This window comes from Sminthopsis crassicaudata, chromosome 5 (assembly GCF_048593235.1).
Source record: "Sminthopsis crassicaudata isolate SCR6 chromosome 5, ASM4859323v1, whole genome shotgun sequence".
Classification (NCBI taxonomy): domain Eukaryota; kingdom Metazoa; phylum Chordata; class Mammalia; order Dasyuromorphia; family Dasyuridae; genus Sminthopsis; species Sminthopsis crassicaudata.
Genome location: NC_133621.1, coordinates 255,697,389 through 255,721,467, shown reverse-complemented (window position 1 = coordinate 255,721,467; position 24,079 = coordinate 255,697,389). Strand labels below are relative to the sequence as shown.

Genomic DNA, 24,079 nt, shown 5'->3' with positions numbered 1-24,079 from the left:
CTAGCATATACATAGCTCTTTTGAGTTTGCAAAGTGTATTACAGACCTTATTTCTTTTAATCCTCACAGATATCTAAAGTGTGTTTATTATCCCACTTTTACAACTGAGGCAATTGATATTTAGAGGTTAGTAGTTTGGTCTGGATTACATACCAATAGCAAAACTTGAATCCAGATTTTGATAATTTTGAAACTGAGTAACCTCAAAATACCCATTATGTCATGCTGCAAGCTAATTTAATAAGCAAACTAATAAACCAAAATGAGAATTTTGTGGACACCTCCAATCCTAGAAAATGATTCATTTTAACAGGCAGATTTTTTCCCCAAGAATGGAAATAGATTTGGAACAGTGCTCACAAAGTACAGCTCATTTCTGGCATTTGTCCACCTGGTGAAAAGAAGGGAAAAGTGGGAAAGATCAGGTTAACTTAACTGAAGCAAAGCCAGAAAGAGAGCAGGGAGATGAAGGAAGTAATTCAAGCTGAGGCTAAACCAATATACTGAAGAAAATTCCCATTAGATTTGACTGAGTGTTAATCATGGAATGACTTTCAAACACAGAGAAAAGCAGTTTCTATTACATATGGAATTTACATTACAAATAAAAAATATATTATAATACATAGGAACACAAAAAGGGTTTTAAGTAATTTTATTGATTTTTTTAAGTCAAATACAAATTGATTACAAAACATCACTATGTAATAAATAATTTACAGGTTAAATCTATATGGCTTTCTTTAAAATGGCTCATGCTATCATCTTTTAATGTTTCACAATGTTGTATTTTATTTTTATTAAGAGGTTTCTTTTTTTGGAGAGGGAGAAGAAATTAGACCTGTGATTTCACTGACATATGAAACTTTCAAAGAAAAAACTCTTTCTAGTAATATAGGAAGATACTTGATCTACAACTTAGCATCTTAAAGAGCTGACCAGGTCACTAAGAGGTTAACACTAGTCCAGGATCTCAGTAGCAGAACTTGAACCTAGCTCTTTCTGACTCCAAGTCCATCTCTCTGATCATGATTCATGATTTTGAATTTTTAAAAATAAATTCAATTTAAATATTTCATTCCAAGTTTTATAGTGAGAATTTTTAATAACATGAATCACAGAAATCTATAAATTTAAAAGTATTTTTTTTTATTTATAAACTCTTCCCTTGAGGAATTCTTGTACCAGTAAGGATTATGATTGGCATTGATTGAAGGTAGGGTTAGCCCATACCAGTGAAATCACAGATCACTGATCTATTTTTAAATTATGAAAGGTATCAAAAATCTATCCTGCTAGATAGAAGGCTAGTCTTGGTGTTGGGATAACCTGGATTAAAAGCCTCTTCCTCTGAAGCATAGCTGACTAGGTGATCATTAACTTCATGGTGCCCTGGGGCAGAATAATAGAATAGTAGCCCAGTCAGCAGAGATAGTTTCATTATTGGGAATTCCCAACATAGATCTATCACATGTTTAGATATAATCATCATCATCATAATGGATATATGTTATCTCTATGCTAAAATACAGAGGATTATACAGAATGTTATATTATAAAATACAAATTATAAAATCATTGTAATGCATGTCTGAGTTCCTTTCCAATATAAAATTCTAAAATTTCTATACCTTTTGAAATTTTAAAATAAGATTTTATACATACATGTGTGAAAACTTTTCTTTCCACAGAAACACAACCACACACACATATACACACACACACACACCAGAATGATTAATCTTTGTATTAAAGGCCATGTAATATAATGTTTGGAGAACTGGCTATGAGATCCTGGACAAGACTTAGCATTTCAGTCCTCTGTGATAACTTTCTAGAGCTATAAACTTCTGAGCATGTGCTCTCTTGCTTTGGGAGAAGAAGTTTATTCACCCACTTAAATGAAATCATAGGTTTTCTTCCTAACACCACTACTAAATTCCTGAAAACTGTTAAATTGTTAAAAATTATTTTGAAGTTAAATGGAGATTTCTTATTAAAAAATCACTGGTTTATATATAATATATTTAAAAATACAGGTGATAGCCTGTACAAAAAAATGTGTAATATCTTTTGTCTAGTGCTTTCATTTGTTGCTCTTCAGCCAGTGTTATCTTATTGTAACCAAACAATTTTTTCATTTACTCTAAATACTGACAGCTATTAAGTGTAAAAAGAAAATATTAATTTTAGGAGAAAATACACATCTGTAGCAAGCACAATCATTTTAATTGTTAATTTAAAGGCATAAAATTCTATTACAGAAGCATTAATACATTCAAAGAAACTTATCCCATTCTCCCATTACAGAGAAAGTGGCATAAGCATCAAAATAACAATTCCACATGATCTTTTACAATCTATATTTATATCTTAAATATGAATGTCAGGTTCTAAGTATTTTAGGCTACTTATATATACTTATACTTATTATATGTTAAATAATAATAATATACATAATACCAAGGATTTTGTGGTATAAAAATAAAGGTAAAGATTTTCCTCCTCCCCATGCCTGCTGAGGATGCATTTTCCCCACCCTATCTATTATACTATCTGTATCTAGTATACTATATTTGGGATTTTCATTAATTATTTTCAATAAGTAATGAACCTGAACCTGACAGTCAGAAATATACAAAATTTTAATTCTTTACAAATGAAGATTCCAGTGTCTATTCCTGTAGTATATAGGTAACTGCAAGTCATGGGATGCAAGAGAAAAGATCTGGGTTCTTGCTGAAGTTATGTCATTGCCTACTTGGACACTGGACAAGTCAATCTACTAATCAATTGACTAGCATTTATTATTAAGTGCTTACAATGTGCCAGGGTACTGTACTTAGTGCTGATGAGACAAAAAGAAAAAAAAAATCAAAGAGCCCCTGTCCTCAAGGAACTTATATGCTAACAGGGTAGGGGACAAGTATATAAAAAGATAATTCCAAGATGCATTGTTGTTTGTCCTGTGTTCTCCAAGAAGACCATGAGATAATGCCAATACATGCAAGTGAATTGGATTTAAGTGAGGATGAACTGTGCAAAGTCACCGGCCTCACTTTCTGCTCCACTGCCATCTGATACATACAGAGATGATGGAAGGTTGAGGGGAAGGCACTTTTCAAAAAAAAAAAAAATAGCTGAACTAAGTGACCTCAAAAACTCCTTATAGTGCTAATATTATGTGATCTTATAATTCTGTAAGTCTATAAAGTCTGATTAAATCTACCCATCTGGAAGCCAGTTTTTTATCCACTGTACTTATGTGGAATAAAAATAGACATTTGGGGATATTAAGTAACACTGGCTTTTGCTTCCAAAGAAGATAAAATTTCATTCATGATTACTTAAACTGCAATTAAGCAAAATGGAGAGTTTCCCCAAATTATGTTCTAGTAAGTGCAACGGTCTGAAGCTACTACTTTTAAAAATTGTATACATTATTTTATTTCAACATCACATAGGAAAATAATTTTATTGAAATAGCACAATACTCTGAAATACTAAATAAGAGAATATGTAGCTTTACTGTAGCAACTTAGGATATCTGCAATCAATAATAAAATTGTGGGGGTCCAAGTTTTGATAATTTTTTTAAGATTAAAAATATATATATAGATCTCTCCAATGATGGGAAAATAACAAGTCATTATGGTCATTATGAGAACAGAGAGGGATTGAGGTTTTTTTTGTTTGCTTTCAATACAGAGATCATTTCCATTGACATGAGCACTCTATGGGCTCTTGAATGGTATATGTAACTTCTGAGCCATTTCCTGTGCAGTAGAGAGGCACATTCACATTCCGCACTCCACTTTCCCGACAACATTTGCAGAATCTAAAATGGTTATCAATATTGACATTGTAGATGGTAGCAGATGGGCATTTCCCATCACAAGAAGCAACGCTTATCTGTTATAGAGAAGGAAGAAGAAATGTGAGTCCATGAGAAGTTCCCTTTTTACTATTAGTGAAAGAATGAGAGATAACTCTCAATTATGTCTAAAATACCATTCAAAGATAACCATTTAAGGTGTTCACACTCCTGTATTTAATGGAGGCACAGGTTAGGAAACCTGGCAGACTTTCATAATGGTCTGTCTCTAGCCATGATGGCTGGTTGGAGCCAATAAAAAGTCAGAACAACTCAGTATCATTTTCCCCCAGCCCTATTCCTAGTTATTACAACTCTCAGATGTCTATGTCTGCTGGCAGATTCCAGAAAATAAGTTTAACAAAAAGGAAATATGATCAGGATAAGTAAGTCAAAGAAAATTAATTCCCACAACAAGTAAAATAACACTAACTGGCAGACATGAGTCAGGGAAAAAACGTAAAATGATAAAGCAAGCATGACATAGGTACAAATTAATTGGATTATACTTTAGGAACAACAAATGAGTCTATTGTTATCAGAATTACACTACTCCCTATGAAGATCATGGAACATTTAGAGAGAGTTCTCAATATGGGCATCGAAATTATTGTAAAATAATTAGAAATCACTGGAAAAATTGAAAAATAATGGAAGGTTAAAAGGAAATTATTCGTTTTATTTAAAAAAAATTGCCACAGGGCAGGAAATTTCCAAAATGAGTTCATTTAGCTGTGATTTCTCAGGTATAGAAAACTCAAATGAGGAAATTTCCTTCACAAGTTCATATCATTATTTGTAACTTTTAAACAGTTTAGTTTCCTGGGGTACACCAAGACTAAAGAATTCCCCAAGGTCATACACCCACTAAGTGTTAGACAAGGTCCTTTCTGTTTCTCTGTCTCTTTGTCTCTGTCTGAGTCCCTCATTACTCCTCTTCTTAACTCCACCCTCTGTTTCTGTTTCTCTTCTCTCTCTTTTGTGGTTTCCCTTTGATGTTGGTGTCAATTTCAGCAAAGAATAATTCACACTTTCACACACTGTCTTTAAAGAAGTTATTAATCATTTTGATTGAAAAATAATCCCAAATTGGGGCTCCAAACAAGGATCTGTAATATAATATAGAGAGTTCTTGATTTGGAATCAAGGAATGTATATTTGAATCCTTGATCTGCCCCTTCTTCATTGTATGAAGAAGAAAAAACAAATAAAAAATCTGGGCTCTATCTGGGTTTATTTATAAAATGTGAATGATACTGGAGAGCAATTTGGAATTATGCTATAAAGTCATGCATACTCTTTGATCCAGCAGTGTCTTTACCGGGTCTGTATCCCAAAGAGATTAGAAAAAATGGAAAAGGACCCACATGTGTAACAGCCCTTTTTGTAGTGGTAAGGAACTGGAAACTGCGTGGATGTCCATTAGTTGGGGGATGATTGATTAAGTTGTAGTATATGAATATAATGGAATATTATTTTTCTATAAAAACAATCAGCAGGATGATTTCAGAGACTTAAATGAACTGATGCTATGTGAAGTGACTAGAACCAAGAAAATGTTGTAGACAGCAACAAGATTATATGATAATCAATTGTGAAAGACTTAGCTCTTTTCAACAAAAAGGTGATTCAGACCAATTCCAATAGACATGATGGAGAGAACCAGCTGTTTCCAGAGAGAGGACTATGGGAACTGTATATGGATCACAACACAACATTTTCACCTTTTTTGTTGTTTTTTCTCTAATTTTTTTTTCCTTTTGGATCTGATTTTTGTGTGTACAACATGATAAATGTGGAACTATGTTTAGAAGAATTGTACATGTTTAACCTATATTGGATTATTTGCTATCTAGGGGAAGGAGGGAGAAATATATGGAATACAGAGTTTTGCAAGGTTGAGTGTTAAAAAACTATCTTTGCATGTATTTTGAAAAATAAAAAGATATTATAAAATAAAATATGAATGATAAAACTTGCATTTATCTACCTTGGAGTTATCATGAAAAAGCACTATAAAAATATGAGCTCCAGGGCAGCTAGATGGAACAGTGGACAATCTGGACTGAGACACTTAATACTTACTAGCTGTGTGACTCTAGGCAAGTCACTTAACCCTAATTTCCTCCTCCTCCCCCCCAAAATGTAAGCTATTTCTATTACACATATGTCTGTCTCCTGGAAATAAATATCTGTAAACAAAAACAATGATTTTGCATACTCACAGGACTTTGACTTGTACAATCTTGTTTTTTAATGGTTGTTTTTACTGTAACTTTCTGGCATATTCTTTCTTCCCTTCTGCCTATTAAAATAGGAAAAATATTGTTCCTTCAACATATCATTTTGGAATTTTGGGGAATTAATAGGACACACTTGTTTAAATAATTTCTTTGCACCTAAAATTTTATTCACATCATTCACTGATTTTAATGTACTACTTTTTCTAAATGTCAGTGATCTCATAGTAATCCTTATACTGACATAGAAGAGAATATTTTCACACATTTAGTGCATTTGATCTAGAGTTTTATAGGATTGTTGTGCGTAGTTTTATAGCATTTAAAAGATTAAAGATGGCATGCTGAATTAAATTTATACCTAAATCCTCCTTCCCATCCCATCTCATAGTACATCTTATTTCTACTGCCACATATTCTTTTAATAACTGCTTTTCATCATCTGAAACAGTAATTCCAGACTGAACCAGACTATAGTAAAACATCCCAAAAGGAAAACCTTGAGTCAATATAACTCTCCTTTGAAACTTTCTTCTTGCAGGCAGGTTTGAGTGATACATGACTGGGCCCGGGCCTCTAACAGGCCAGATTATTAAGCCATGATTCATTCTGTTCACTCAGGCTATCCTGCCATCTTTCAAAACCTGCCCCTCCCCATTATGGATCAAGTCATCATCCTTGTATATATACAGACACTTCCTTACCTGAACACCATTCCAGTTAAAGTTGTTGCGAAGATAGATTGTCTCACATTTGTATTTGTTTCACCCTTGCTTAGGAAAGTGCACTGGGACATGGAATGGACCTAATAAACGCTTATTTCTTATGCATGCAATAGGCATGAACATAATAATACATCTGTGATAGGTATAGCAAGGCAATTGAAGAGCCAAAATACTGAATCCCATATCACTATTAAAATTTTATTAGTGCCTCTATATTTAAGAATGAAATGTTCATATGACAGCACTAAATTGTAATGGTACAAATCAATATGGTAAGCTGTATAAGAATGAACAGGATATTATACCTAAAAAAGGTACTTTATAAAACAAGATAACCAATTCATAAATAATTAAAATAGAAATGAGAGGAGTATTGCAGCTGACCCAGAGAGCAAAGAAGAAATGATCATGGCATTATAGATTTAGCTTTGGAAGGAATCTGAGAGATTTCATTTCACAGCTGAGAAAACTGGGACCCAGACGGATTGGGTAATTATTTGCTCAAACTAATTAGTTCTTGGACTTGAAAATAGGTGCCTGGGATTTGAAAGCAAGTTTTCCTGACTCCTAGTGCGAGCTCGCCAGTATTTACCTATAGACAAAAAACAACTTTTGAAATATCCTTGGAAAAACATCCAACAATAAAAAGGAGGTAGCCAGGTAGCCCAGTATTGTCCTGGGGTCAGGAAGAACTGACTTCAAGTTTGCATTCAGACATGAGCTGTGTGTTCTCCTGGACAAGCTACCTACCTCTGCTTTATTTTTTTTTTCAGTTGTAAAATAATGTAGTCTACCTTAATATATATATATATGTATATGTGTGTGTAATATTAAATACATATATTGTATTAAATAATAGCATAATATCATAATAATAATAGTAATACCTACCTCCAAGGAGATCAAAAGAAATGGTATTTTACAAATACTTAATGTGCTTATTTCATTCCTTTAAAAGGAATGAGTAATCAAAAGTCTTTACAAGAAATGTGAAGAATGTAAAAATACTTAGAGACATACTACCACTGAGGTAGATGCATGATCTGAAGCAAAGCTATCAAATTCATATAGAAACAAGGGCCATAAATCCATATATAAGAATCCCTGGATCACATATTGACTTAGCTATAAATTTAATATTATCCATGTTTAATGGTATTTTTATTTATTTTATTAAATATTTCCAATTATCTTTTAATCTGATTTGGGCTATCCTCAGGAGGGGTGTGGACTACATTCAGCATGTGTGTAATGTGTTTGACATATCTGCTCTTAAGAAAATATGGTTAAGAATTTGCAAAAGATAAGGAGGTACATCTATAGGATGAGTTGAAATTTAGATTAATACAAGGAATATCTATAGGTGATGAGTTCACAGACCCAACATATGATTGATGAAGCATGAAATAATTGTTTTTTTTAATGTTCTTACTGCAGTATGTAGGGATGGAAACTCACTGAATTAATAGTAATAATAGGCTTTTTCTCCCATCCTTGCTCACTGGGTGACTATCAACAATAAGTTGCTTAACCTTTCTGATCTCAGTTTTTTCATTTGGAAAATAAGAGTGTGAGAACTGATATCTGTGTTCATCCTATTTTATGTTAGAACTTGATCTCATGCAGCAAATCTACTATGAAAAGGTAACAGAGATGTAATTAATTCATTTTGTATGTATCAAATCATTTTTAAAAAACACTATTTGTTAAGATAACAACTCTTGGAGTTGTTAGATGGTGCAGTGGATAGAGCATGGGCCCAAGAAGATCTGAATTAAAATCCCCTTCAGCCCTTTAATACTTTCCGACTATGTGACCCTGGGCAAATCACTTAACTCCAATTGCCTCAAAAACAAAACAAAAAATCAAATACACAAAAAAGCAATTCTCATAGTGGGGAAAGTATATTATAGACAGGTATTTCTCCTATATATCACATGCTTTCATTTAGAAACACTTCCACAAGCAATAGCATGTGATTCTGATGTGCTTTATCCCTATAGACATTTGAGCAAAAAAGATTTTTAAATATAATTCTTTCCATGAAATCACTGAACTCTGAATTTAAGATATACTCCTAGTTAATTACAGACATCATCTTCCAAGTTAAATACTTATTCATATTTTATTTTTCTGCTAGATTCATCATAATTGAGATAAATATAAATATGGATGTCGATATATACATATTGTGCATGTATATATAAACATATATACATGCATATAGATGTATACACATACTATATGTACATTTTAAACACAACTTTCCTATATATCTTCTTCAAAACAAAAACAAAAACAAAAACAAAAACAAAACAAAAAACAACCAAAATGCTTTCTCAGTAAGTAACTTTTCCCTGATAGAATATTTGGTATTCCTTTCAAGTATTCTGTTACTTGAATAAAGTACATTATATGAAAAGGTGAATCTACTATAGTCTTATTAATATTAACTAGATAATAACATATCTTAAAATACATTTTACAAAAAAAGAAAACCATCCACTTTCAAGTAGAATAAACTAAAAGCTATGCTGACTGGGCACTTTCCCAAAGAGAAAGCTCTGGAAACCAGTATTTCTTAAATCAAGTAATTAGCACTGATACCTAAGCTGGAATTGAGCTGCTGGAGGTTATTTTAGGATTGTGAGCTTATTATTTATTGTTCCTGGCTCTTGGCAGGGGATCAAAGAGAGAGTGAGACAGAGAGGTCTCTTAGGATTTTCACCAACATTTCTGATTTACATATGTGGTTCACTATCCTTTCACTGAGTTAGATGGCTTGGGAGAATGAATAAATCAAAGTAATATCAGAACATGAATTAATCAGAATTTTTTGTCTAATTGGCATGTTCCTTCTTTTTCAATATACTTTTGTCTGTAACTATACTTGACTTATGATTTCATTAGTGGAGAGAACTCCCAAGCAAGGATACTTCTTCCATCAGTACAAATCAGTATCTGCTCTGTAACTTAGTCTTAAAAGATTATTTGAGCCATTAAAAGACTGTATATGACCTGCCTAGGAACTCAGAACTATATCTTTCAGATTTGGAACTTGAATACAGCTCTAACTCTTTATCAACCTTACTACATTGCCTTTGTCTAATTTATGATTCAATACTTTCTGTTAAAATAAGGGACATCCCAAGTCTGAAGATCTTCTGAATATAGGAGTCACCCCAACTCAAGAACAATGAGAAGTTCTCTGTTTCCAGTGTATAAAGCCTTGGGTTGGAGGTCAGGAAATCTCCCTTCTGGTATTTGCTGATTTTAAGATGATGGTGAAGTCATTTAACTCATCCAAGCCTGTTTTCTCATATATAATTTGGAAATAATGATGTTTCACAGGGTCATTTTGAAACTTAAAGAAAAAATATATTAACTAATATATAAACTTAAAGTGAAATATTAATCTCAATTGTCATCACTATTTTTGTTGTTGTGTTGTTGTTGCCATCTTATTATTGTTTTTACTACTCTTATTATTTCTTTTCTTTTTTCACAAGGCAATTGGGGTTAAATGACCTGCTCAGGGTCACATAATAAGTGTGTCTGATAGTAAGTGTTGAGTGAACTGAGATTTTAACTCAGGTTCTCCTGACTCTGGGGCTGGTACTCTCTCCACTGCACTATCTAGTTACCCCCATTATCATTACAACAAGATTGTTTTCTTATTATTGTTACCATTGTTGTGGGGTTTTGTTGCTACTTCATTACAATTCTGTTTTCATAAATATTGCTGTTATCATTTTTATTGTTGTTCTTCTTATAACTGTGTTTCCATCATTATTGTTGTCTTAGTTGCTTTAACCATTATTGTTTTCATCCTCATTATTATTGTGATGTAACAATTATAAATATTGTTATCGCTATTATTTTGTTGTCTTCATCATTCTTGTTCTTGTTTTTTGTCATTTTGTTTTTGTTTTTGTTATTTTGCATTATCATTTTGTACTCATTGTTGTCAATATTACTGTATTCATTACTGCTGTATTTATTATTATATTTTGTCATAACTTTTACTTTATTGCCATTTAGTGCTAGAAATAGTTATGATTGTTGTTGTCACCATCATGGTTGTTATCTTGGCAGAATCTTCCCAGAGAGTAAAATGGATAGATGCATTAAGTTCCTATGCAAATAAAAGCCAATAATTTAGGACATTTTTTATGTATGTGTGTCATGGACCATTTTGGAACCTGGGCAAAGCTTATGGACCATTTCTGTTATTTTTCTAAATATCCATAATTGAAAGAAATGCTATATTTCAGTTAGTTTAGCAAAAATAAAGATGTTTTGTTTTGGTTTTTTACCAACAATGTTCACAGAATTCCCTAAAATCAATGTATGGTTCTTAAAGGGTCTTGAATGTCAGATTAAGAACCCTGCTATATGTAGATCTGAGATCCTGGAACACATTGGTTCTAATGAACAACATAAGACAATACCAACCTGGAAAACTGTGTATTCATTGGTTCCTTTTCTTCCTGTTCTTTACCCTGGTATACTGATTTTTTAGGATGTCCTACAAATATCCTATTCCAATGTTTTATTATGGTCTGAAAGCCCTCCTGGGTTCTCAAAAATTATGCTAACACAAAATAGGCTCTTTAAGTCACTACACAGTTGGAAACGTTTTGACTATATAATCAGAAGCAAGGTTATAGCATTATATCTGCTGAACAAAAACATGATAATTTAAGTGTTAAAAAAGGGGGTCCAATGAAAGAAGTTCTGTACGTGGAATCAGAGGCTTCCATTTCAAATCCCAGCACTGTTATTTATTCCCTGTATAATATCTACAATGTCTCCAATCCTAGTCTCATCTGTAAATCCTAGTCTTCTAAAATCCTTCTAGTTCCAAATATGTAATCATTCTGACAGCCTTTTTCTATTCCTTATTTGTCAATATTCTCCTCAAATTGTCTGTATATTGAAACTGAACGTATTATCTGTTTGAGTGTTGTTTCCTCCAGGGAAGGGACCAGTTTTCATGTTTGTTTTTATACTCCCAGGATCACATAGTAGGCACCTAGTAAATATTTGCTGAATTATCCTGACTGAAACAGGAGACACACAGGAACTGCAATCAAATTAAAAGATGATTCTTTTTTTAAAAAAGATGATTCTTAATAGAGAAGCAAAGTTAGTCTCATCACATACCTAAGAGTGAGAAGAAATATTATCTAAGGATATATGATTAATTGGATGACTCAGTACCCAATGCAGTAATAAATCAGTTCAAAAAGGCCTCAAGCTACATTAGTTTTCCATAAGAATACATGGTGAGTGGAATGTGGATCAATGTTTCACAGTCAAAGAAAAGAAGGATCACTGACCCTTTGGAGCCATGTAACAGATATAATGTTTTTCACTTACTGGGGAGAATTTGAACCTCTGTAAAGGAAGCATCTTCTTATGCTCCAAAGAATAATGATTTGAATACAAAGGTCACCCCAGATATTAGGCTGGTGGTACTGATCAGAGGAAGAAGAGATAGTAATAGTTAGTAAATCCCTGCTGAGATAGACATATGTCATCCTGACATGAACAGTGGGGAGATAAGCCTATGAAATGGAGATAATACTTGTACTACATAACCCTCTCAAAGTTCTTCAGATAAAGGTGACTAAATAAATCTCAAAGTACTACCTACATGTGGCATTTGGAGAAGTTTAATTATACTCCAGAAAGAAAACCCTGTCACAAACCTGGTGGCCAAGTAAAGCCAAATAATGCCACACAACATTAAACTTTCTTGAGTTTGATGGTATCAACTTTCCTCTCTGAATTTTTAATAAAAGAATTGCAGTACATTTCATCAGCAAAAACTAAAGTAATATGCAATACAACATGTTATCACTTACAGATCTTGCAGCAGCCTTCATTAGTTATTGTTATAATGCCTTCATTCTAGGAGGAAAAAGGAAATAATCACCTAAATATCTAAATAAAGTGTACTCAAGTTCCAATAATCTAAAAAGGGAAAATTTTGTGATAGGTGTTAAGAAAACTTATAATTCCCTTATTTTTTTAAATAAAGGGAAATTCTGTGGGAAAGGGACTTATGAAGTCCAATAAAAGACATATTTGTGTTTTTTTGATATAAGAAATTTGGAACAGATTAGCTCTAAGATTCATGTAAGCCTTGATACTGGCATCCAAAATGTTTCTTGAATTTATGTGTGAATGTTGAATGGAAATATTTAATTAACCATAATCCAAAATATAACTCTGCAAAATATACTTTGATAATAACAAATATTGGATTTTAATAATTTTAAATTAAGTACAAACCTTTTTGCATTCAGTCTCATTAAAAGGAGGACAAACAATACTGTAGTTCAGAATCACTGCCCCTGTATCTGTCTTTATACACTCGTATTTACTGCAGTTAAATATCCATGAATTTCCTTCCTAGAAAACAAAACGTTATGACAATAGTTAAGTAACTCAAATTAATGCAGTTTTCAAATGGAATGGCTATATGGACTTCCTTGGTGAAGAATCAAATCAAAATCAAGAGACTTTTTAATAGAATATTTTCATTGGGACTCAATGAAATTCTATTCTTTATTTCATTATAAATTATAAAGAGTTACATTCCGCAAATGTAGTTTTAAATGTAACCAAAAATAAAAATAGAAATGTAAGATTAGAAAGGAAAGTAAAAGTCAGGGGATAGTAAGTTCTTCCTCAATAAATCTGAATGGGTAAATGACAAAATGTTAACTTTCGAAGAAGTGAAACAAAAGCTCAAAGTAAAATATATTATCACTAATAAATTTATAAATTGTTTTGTAGGAAAGTTTACTGGTATTCTTGTGTCCAACACATCTATTATCTTTTCTATTCTCCAATTTCTCTACAAAACCAAAAATCTTCCCCTAATTATAAACCTTACATTTTCATTTAAACCTTTGTCAAATGTAAACATTCTACACACACACACACAACACACACACTCTCTCTCTCTCTTTCTCTCTCTCTCTCTCTCTCTCTCTCTCTCTCTCTCTCTCTCTCTCTCTCTCTCTCTCTCTTTCTCTCTCTCTCTCTCTCTCTCTCTCTCTCTCTCTCTCTCTCTCTCTCTCTCTCTTTCTCTCTCTCTCTCACGCTTTTAGAAAATTTTGTTTCAGATCTCTTCTATATCTCAAATATTATTGAATTTTGATAAGGTAGTCAGTATAAAAGTTTGGTATTCAGACATCTTTAATAGAAAGATGCTTCTTGCTAATATGTTCCTAATACCTCCACAAATCCCATATAGCTTTATTAATAGAATTTAAGTCTTGATACCTCATATATAAATGTATCATTTTCAATCTTGAAACTACAGGATACATTCTTACAGGTACCACAACAATCAAAATCGCTAGTAGAAGGAACGTATTCTTGGTGCTGTGTAAAATAATAAAACACTAAAGTAAATATCAAATAAACCATGAGAACATATAAGTATAGACTAGCAAGAATAATGAATCCTGTAAAGTGATTGCATATATTATAGTTTGCACTATTTGAAGTTGTAGTTATGTAAAGTATGGTCCTTGACTTCAGTCTAGTGAAATCATACCTTGTGAATTTAAATAAAATAATCATTTGAGAGATTCTTTATTCACAATAATCCAGACCTATCAGTGTTATCACCTTTAAAACAAATAAAATTAGCCAATCCTGATAAATATTTTTTCAATATAAAATGATAAAATGTGAGAACTAGAGACCTTTAACAGTGTCTAATCCTACTCTCATTATTACACACTTTTCTTGGGGGGCAGGTACACATTGCTAATACTGAATCAAATTAATTCAAACAATTATTAACTTTAAGTGGTGCTGTTACTGATGGTTTCAGTGTCAACCTTTGTATTTATAAATAATAATGCGTACTGTCCCTGAATATCTTGAGGGCCTAACATGAGCTTTATAAAATCCAAAAGCTCATCTTTTGTATATATTAACATACTGCAGATAGTAAAAATTTACATTAGATCTATCATTATCTTAATTGCCAAAACTCCACTCAATTTAAAGCCTTTAACCCCTAAAACAGTCACTATTTCAAATGACAGCAAATAATTTCCTGAATTTCCATTTACATGCCATCAAATAAGATAATGTATGAAAAGCACTTTGAAAAATCGTTAATAGCATAGAAAAGTAGGCTATTACCAGAACATTGTTTTAACAGGATTCTTACCACTTCACATTCTTTTGAACAATTCACTCTAGAAACATTCATGGCATGATAGCCTGTATTATTATCCATTTCTTCCAAGCATTCTATTGGATGACAGTAATCTTCTTCAAAATATTTTATCATGGACTCTCCAGGATTCAAGACATTTACTTCTTGGAATACACATACATTATCCTTTTCTAAGAAAAAAAAAAAACAAAAACAAAACAAAACGCCAATCTATTAATAGGTAAAGGCTATATTCAATTTTTCATTAAAGAAAAAAAAAACAACTATGTAGAGTGGACTCATGATTTCATCAATAAAGGAAATTCCCTCTCACTGAGTGCCACAACTTGGTTTGCAGCTTGAAGTCTTAAAGAGGTACTTGCCCAGAGTCACCCTTAACAAGTCCCTAAACAATAACATTTATCCCACCCACCCTTGCAAGTTAGTCAGTCTCTGAAGGATATTGCTGATGGATGAGTTGCCCAAATCCTTTAGATGCGTGCGCTGAGGTCTTGGGCAAGATCCTACCCAATTAGAATACCTTACAAACAAAATCTAATCTAATTGAATCCTTGCCTTTGAAAAATAATTCTATGCCCTTGTAGCTCCTTATTGGAATTTAGGGAGTACACAACTTATGAAGAAGAAAAATAACTGGAACAATTTGGATAGAAATGGATTCCTTGTCCAGATTGCTGGAGATAGCTATATCATGATCAAGTCATACTTCCAGCAGGAGGAACTCAAGACTTTTCGCTTACCTTCTCATTAATTGTTTACTAATCAGGGTTGATTTTCACCTGTCAGGGACATTTCTTTTTCCCAAGATATGTAATCATTCAAGAATCTGCATGATTTTGTCTTTGAGGATAGAGAGAAACAACTAACCATCATTATTTGCTAGCCTAATTTAATAAATTGAATGTTGATTGCCCAGAAACTCTATCTCTTAGATTTTTCATTCTTCACAGGACACCTTGATTACATTATCATTTTATCCTCATAACAACTTTATAAGATTCTCACTACAGCCAGGATGGATGGGATAAATGTTATTATTTCCATTTTACAGATGAGAAAAGTAAGGTTGAAAAAGCATAAGTAATTTGGCCAAGATTACACAAGGTTCAGTGCCTAAACTCAAATTAAAAAATCAAACACTCTATCCACTTCACCATTTGGCATCCAATTTACATAGACAAATTGTGTAACCAATAAACATTTCTCAGAATTGTTCACTACCTCTTGGGTCTTTGTGCTAAATGCTAAAGATTAATATTTTTAAAGTACTGGAAACAGAGCATTCATAGGGTATAGAAATTAAGGTGAGATCAAGAAACAGCAGGATTAATGACAGATTTCAGAATTAGTGAAAATGAAATCATATTTATTATTTTTTAAACTGAAAGCAAATTAATGCTCTCAAGTTATTTACATTCTAAAATAACTGAGTGAAGGAACCAGTCATACACAAATAAAAATGATTTTCAATCCTTTCTAACAGTTGGTAGTAATATATGTTATATTCATATATTCATTTATTATTATTATAGATGGGAACATATAACAAGGAGAGTTACCACAGAGATACTTCTGGCATCCACAATCACTTTGAAAGGACTGATCTAGTAGAGTGAGTTCTCCCTGTTAATTAGAGAAGGGAAGGGGAAAATGAAGAGAGAGAGAATATCAATATCATTGCACAACCTTTTTTTTTAAGACACAATTTACAAAATCACAGACTCTCTAAACCTAAGTTTTCTCATTAGTAATATAAGTATACAAATACTTATACTGTTTCTTGCCCAAAGAGGAGGAAATTGCTTTCTAAAGAATAAAATGAGTTGCTTTTATTACTACTACCCAAAAGAGCACTTTTAGAAGAACCACAAACTCTTTTAGGACACTAGGGTGGTTTTTTGCTCTATTAAAGCCATTCCTTCTGACTCAAATCCTCTTAACTCTTACACATGAATTTCCTTTTCAAGACCTCAAATCTCACATAAGAATAATGGCTAATATTTGCCATGGTGCTCTAAAATATGCAAAATATTTTACATATTTATTTTGCTTTATCCTCCCAATAATCCTGGAATAAAGATACTATTGTTATCCCTTTTTACAGAAGAAGAAACTGAGACTGGGAAGTTAATTGACTTCTCCAGTACCATACAACTAGTAGGTTTCTGAGATGTGGTTTTTAACTCAGCTATATAATTCACAGTTATGCATAATTTAAAAGTCTTTACAACAACCCTGAAAAGAACATACTGCAAATATTATTATCCCCATGGGAGAGATGAGGAATCTTAAGAAAAAGAGCTTGAGTGATCTGCCCATAGTTATGTGACAGAGCTGAGACTTCCCAGACTCCAAATCCAATAATCTTTCTGCCTCAAGAGGCTTTATCTCTCATATAGCACTCTATTTGTGTGTTCCTTTTGCATTTATATCCTATTTTGTATTGTATTTATTTATATTATATTTATTTTTACATATGCTAGTAATTCCATTACTAGATTATAAAATTCATGAAGATAGTTTCTATATTTACTATCAGTGACCGATAATTTCTCCAACTGTTACAAATGGGAAGATTCAAGTCTGAGGACTAGAAATCCAAATGAAACCTGGTTTTCTTAATTCTCTAGTATCACATCATATAGAGCTCCTTCTAAGTATCTATGCTTGATGTTTCCATTCCTCCCTGGTAAAATACAAAACTCTTAGCTACAGCAGAAGAAGGATATTCAATAAGTCCAGCTACTGAGGATATCTTCAAGAGATTTATCTGAGAAATGTTTCCTTGATTGAGCTGCCCGTTATTTTCCACTGGCCAACCTTCAGAGAGCTATAGTTAGCTTTTTTTTGCAACTACTTACCATGAGCATATCTATACAAAATGACTAAATGTCCATGAAATTATTTTTCTTGGATACATAAAAATCTGTCAGCTCTCTTACTTGCCTTGCAAAGAGACTATGTGAACCATCCTTCCATTAAATTGTTCCTGTTGTACACTCATTTTATTTATGGCAATAATATCAAGAGTGAAGTGATTCAGGACATTAAGACAAATGTGGACTCTATAGTCTTTCATTAAGCATGGAATTGGAAAAGGATCTCATATTTAGAAGGCTAACAGTTAATGTTCATTCAGACACTCTAAAAACTAAATAATTATCAGCACTATTTGGCATTTTCTGCTGCTCTGTCACTATCACTGTAGAGAAAGAAAGAACTCTTACAGGAGAATAGATTTATACTTTCTTTTGTTTCAGGGATTGCTGTAACCCCACAATTCATTTCCATGTGGGTCTGCTGGCAACAAAATTCTCTAAGCCTATTAAGATGGTCTTCAGAAAACAGTCATCCTCCGGTGGATGAAAAACTTTTCCAATGTGAATCTGTCAGAGACTTCACTCTAAGAGACAGTTTTTGAGAACTGAGAGACTCTTCCAAAATGAAGAAGCATCCAAATATGAATATGCATAGTTTGAGACAAGAATAGAAATCTGTAGAATGAGTTAGGAATCTTTGGAGCTTTTTGTAAGTCATTTTTGTAAATGTTTGGGACAGAGATTGAATTTGTGTTTCTCTTGGTGGAGGGAACTCTCAGGTGAGGAAACTCCCTCTACTAATGTTCCAAATATTCCTGGCTTCTACCCCTGTCTTAAACTATGAATAGTCATTTTGGGGTCTCTATACTTGAGAATTTTTAAGGTCTCTTTAAAATGTTTCCTTTGTCTATGGAAATATTTATGTTTTCACAGGTTAATAGTTTTAGTTACCTTTGAAATTAATGAGGCATCTTTCTTTTCCTCTTCTAAAAAAATTATAAATACACAAACTGAATTTTAAATGACATGAGAAGAGCATGGTGTGATAGAGTCAGTATGATACAGCATACAGAATGTTGATCTCAGAGTGTGGAAGGGCTGGTTTGAAATCTTACCTCAGATACCTATGAACTACATGACACTGAGAGTTCCTTAATCTCTGAATCTCAGTTTCTTTATCCACAAGATAGAGATGATAATGACATCTACTACCAGGAGTGCCGTGCAAATCAAATGATGTAAGTATAAACTTAAAATAATATAATAGCTATCATCAATCCCACTAGATTTCTGGTGCTAGAAAACAAATTGAACCCATATCATCTGCCTACTTTCCAGGGCTTCTCTAAATAACTATTTTTTAAAAGATAGCAAGAACAAATTATCTTTTTATATAATCCAATACAAAATAAATGTCCTTACCACATTACAAACTGGCATAACAATATTTTCACAGCTACATTCTAAAGAGGGGAAAAAAAACAATATATTAACATCAATCAGAATAAATTAGTGTGAAGTACATGAACATATTAGTAATTTAAAGTATCCAAAGATCAAGGTTAAATACCGCAATGCCACTCTGGACAGCATTGTCCTGATGCATTTTGTTTCACAAGTTTCCTATCCTCTGGGCAGTTAAGTAGAGGTGGAGAGCAAAGATTCTCCTCACATACTAAAATCAAAAAACAAAGAAAAAAAAAAGACAATAACATCATTATCATGCATCAAGATGAATTCTATCCATAAATGTATTATTCCTTTTGTAGTTAATTCTCAAAGGTCTTCCCTAATGAAAACTGTCCTTCTTTAGTTAACATTAGACCAAACTAAGATGTTGGCCCTGTTTATGAGACACTGCATTTCATCTTAGTGGGAACAAATAAAATCATCCATAGGTTGTATGGCAGCTTTAATGTCTATGCTACATAAAAGCCATGAGACTTTCTCAGGAAATAGAGGCAATTGGTGAGAGAGCTGGAAATAAGAACTCAGCTAGTTATGAGACTCATTCTAAAGAGTAAAACCAGAGAGTTCAGAACCCATATTGGGGAGCAGAGGAACAGGCCAGGTTTAGATAAACAAAAAACAACAATGTACTTAACCTGTGTCTGGAGAAATCAGGTGTGGATTATAGAAGTGGTCTCACAGAAAACATCTAATTTTATTCTTTTTTCAATATTAAGTTATCTCAATCAACAGCAAAATCTAAATAGATAGTAAATGTTTTTAGTTAAAACTAACTTACCACAGTAATACTGAGGGCAACAATGATGTGTGGTACTGAGATCCACAGTGAGATATTCTCCCTCCATGCACATTGGAATAGGCTCAGTGCAAGGTTCACAAACTGGAGATAAAAACCAAAAGCCACAAATAATATTTCCTATTTCGCACTTATATCACTAGCACCTAGCAAAAGCCTTGGAATAAAAACAGGTGCTTATTTTTCTATTATTATTACTTCCTAACTTCCTTGGAAAAATATGCTCAAAAGAAGATATACAAAGTTTGCTTCAGAAAAAAAAAAGGCAAAAGAATTTTTTACCAGGTAAAACATTTTGATGTTTGGATGATAATAGCATTATTAACCACTATTTACATAGCCAGAAACTATGTGGTCTTTAAAAATTAGCAAACAAGAAATTCTGTGACACTGATACAATACCCCTCAAAGACTCTTTAGCATTTTATGAATAAACTGTACTTAGGGCAGATTTTTTTTAAGATTGTGTCTCTTATCTCATACAGATCAGAGCTTCATGGGCTAATCAAGAGTCTTACACCAACACTGAATCATCAGAAGAGTTTGTAGCTGCTCCATTTTCCAGCCTGGGCTGGTATGCTCTCCCTTAGGCAACCTGATGTTCCTCATGCCCTTAAACCATGATATTAATGCTGAGCAGAGTGCAGGCTCTCTGTCATATTACCTCATTGCAGCTCAGAACCACCAAGCTCAAAACATCTACCAACCTACTCACTAATGGGCATTACAGGAGTCAACACACCTGCCTAATTAGAACATTATCAATGAGAAAATTGCTACCCACTATTAACTGGGACAAATACTGTTCTGTGAAAACTCAAGAACCAAAGTTTGTTAGAGGTATTACCAAACCAAACACACATCATTTCCAAGCTAGGTAGCATGAAAGTTTTCAAAATATAGAGACAAATTAGAAGAATTTAAGACCACATGGTAATACTATCACACACACACACACACACACATATATACATATATATACATATATAATCTTGTCTCCTAATAGAATTGTGCCAAAAATGTTTTCAGGGAACCTGGAGAAGATGGACATTGATATTCAATTATAAAAAGTGATTGTTCAAAATTCACTGAACATTAAACATGTAGGATTTGTCCTAGAAAGGTTTCTACTTGAACTTCATGAAATATAATATAACTATATTATTTATTAATAATATTTAACATATGTTCATGTTTATTTTATATTAAGAATATTAGCATACAATACTGTCTATATTGAGTTATATTTTTCTTTTCTTAATAAGTTTTTATGTCCTCATTATAATTTTTCTCATATCCTTTCCTTCCCCTGTCCAGAGATCCATTCTAGAATATTTTCTAAAAATGAAAGAAAAATGGAAAAATTCAGCATGACCGATTAATATATTGAATAAGTCCCAAAATTCACTTAATGTACAACATTTGTGAACCTCCCATTTCTACAGAAGGGTGTGATAAAGGTATCTTTTTATCTCTCCCTCTCCCTCTCTCTCTCCCTCTCCCTCTTCCCCTACCTTCCTGCATTCTTTTTGTCTGTCTGTCTGTCTGTCTGTCTGTCTATCTCTCTCTGTCTGTCTCTGTCTCTGTCTCTCTGTCTCTCTCTCTCTCTCTCTCTCTCTCTCTCTCTCTCTCTCTCTCTCTCTCTCTCTCTCTCTCTCTCTCTCTCTCTCTCCCCACCTCCCACACCCTATACTGTTCTTAATTCTGCAGCATTCTTTTTTGTGGTAGTTCTTTCTGTTTATAGTGTTGTAGTCATTATGCATAATGTTTTCTTTGCTTTGCTTACTTTATATTGGTACACAAATATTCTTCTCTATTCATTATATTTATCACTTTAACTGCATGATAATATTCTCTTATATTGATGTACCACAATTTTTTAGCCATTTCCTAATCATTAAGCATCTATTTTTTTTCCTAGTTCTTTGCTATCACCAAAAAATGTGTTGCTATAAAAATTTGGATGTGTTTGGTGATTTTCTTCTCATCAATGAGTTCCTTGGACTCTTTCAGTCAAAATACAAAGATAATATGTTCTTTTAATCTATATGATTGCTAATTGCTTTCAAAATGGTTATATTGGATCATAGCTTCACCAGTATACTAGTGAGTTTTTTTTTCCATAACCAAATTAAAACGATGATTCTTATCTTTTGTCATCTTTGACAGTTTGCTGTGTTTTAAGAGAAACCTCAGGATATTTTGATTTTTATGTCCTTTATTTTTGGTTATTTGAAGTTTTTATTTTAAACTGGTTGTTAATAATTCATAATTCAATTATTTGATTTGCTGAATCATTTGTCATTATTTGACCATTTGTTGCAGAATGAATTTTTGGATGAATATATGCATATATAATGTATATAAAACATCACATATATATACATTCATAAATGTGTATATATATATATACACACCTATATCTGTTCTTTTTTATTAAAAAATCTTGATACCAATCCTTATCAGTGAAATTTGACACAAAGATATTTTCCAATTCAATCACTTCTGTTCTTAACTGTAAATGAAATAATTTTCTTTTTGCAAAGTTATTTTAGTTTCTTGTAATCAAAGTTTTCTATTTCTTCTTTTGTGATTACTTCAATCCCTTTGGATATTCCAAATATTGTATCATTTTTTTGTATCATACTGTCCATGTCAAGCATGACTTTTTTAGGTGTATGAATATAAATTGCTTACAAATGCAATTTTTTCATCTTTAAGAAAGAAATGAGAGGGAGTTAAGGGCTCTCATTTTTCAGGCTTTCAGTAGTAAAGCAGAAATTATATCTCAACTAACAGAGTCATGCTCTGTGCCCTTTTCATTAAATATAGTTTACATCACACTTATCTAACAATTAAAATATAAAGATAATGCTAGAGAGTCATATCTTATAAAAATGCCTTTTCTTCAAACAACTGTCATTTTAGATAAACTTTAAAAATTTTCTTTAAAATGTGGATATTACATTGTAGCAGTACATAAACAAACAAAATATTATTACCACTCATATTTTTCAGTTTCTAGCCTTTATTAGGAGAGTCAAGGATTCTTAGCTTTTTGTGTGTCATGGATTCTTTAAACAGTCTAGGGAAGAGTAGAGAGCCTTTTTGAGAATAATACTTTTAAATGCAAGAAATAAAGTAAATCAGCTCTAAATATTTTGAAGGACATTCACTGAAATAAGTTCAAAACCCTAATTTAGAATCCCCTGTTTTAGAGAGAGGTCATAATAATTGATATATTAGCTCAAATATAACTATATTTTTAAATTAATTTTATAATTATAACATTTTTGACAGTACATATGCATAGGTAATTTTTTACAACATTACCCCTTGCACTCCCTTCTGTTCTGAATTTTTCCCCTCCTTCCCTTCCCCCCCTCCCCTAGATGGAAGGCATTCCCATACATATTAAACATATAACTATATCTTTAAAAATACTTTTTTGTCATTTTAGAAGTAGATGTGAAATAAAGAAGTCACTGTTTTAACAGCTTTCTGCAGATATTCTTGAATTGAAAGTTCAAAACACCTATTGACAAGAAGTTTCATAAAATCATTATCAGACAAAGGTGGTCCTATTCAATTCTTCCTTTCTGCAAGTACAATGTACTAAAAATTTCTTACCACAGAAAGGAGAGAAACAACAAGGTTCTCCCTGCTGAACTTGAATCTCAAATTGATCTTCTCTGCACTCTGATTGTGGAGGATCAGGACAAGTCAAAATATCACATTCTAGAGAAAGACAAAATTTTGTTTCAAAAAAAAAGAAAGCTACAAATATGTGAAAATAAAACAAGATAGTTTTATTTTTCTTTGAATTAAAAATAGTTTTTCAATTAATAACTTTTATTCATTCCTATTTATTAAATATCAGAATTTTTCTACTATATTCTATCACTATAAAAATAGACAAATTTGAGCAGTAGATGCCCAACAA

At 32.4% G+C, this 24,079-nt stretch overlaps 1 protein-coding gene across 1 annotated transcript in view; it reads right to left on the bottom strand.

The window, feature by feature from the left end:
* Positions 1-715: 715 nt before the first annotated feature.
* OTOGL (otogelin like) overlaps positions 716-24,079 on the bottom strand; it is a 209,691-nt gene continuing 186,327 nt past the window's right edge. Inside the window, 11 exon segments of the mRNA XM_074270858.1 lie at positions 716-3,912; positions 6,100-6,179; positions 12,710-12,755; positions 13,140-13,259; positions 14,139-14,240; positions 15,043-15,221; positions 16,611-16,674; positions 19,293-19,333; positions 19,441-19,545; positions 20,119-20,220; positions 23,767-23,874. Coding sequence (XP_074126959.1) covers positions 3,712-3,912; positions 6,100-6,179; positions 12,710-12,755; positions 13,140-13,259; positions 14,139-14,240; positions 15,043-15,221; positions 16,611-16,674; positions 19,293-19,333; positions 19,441-19,545; positions 20,119-20,220; positions 23,767-23,874 — 1,148 coding nt within the window. The 3' untranslated portion in view covers positions 716-3,711.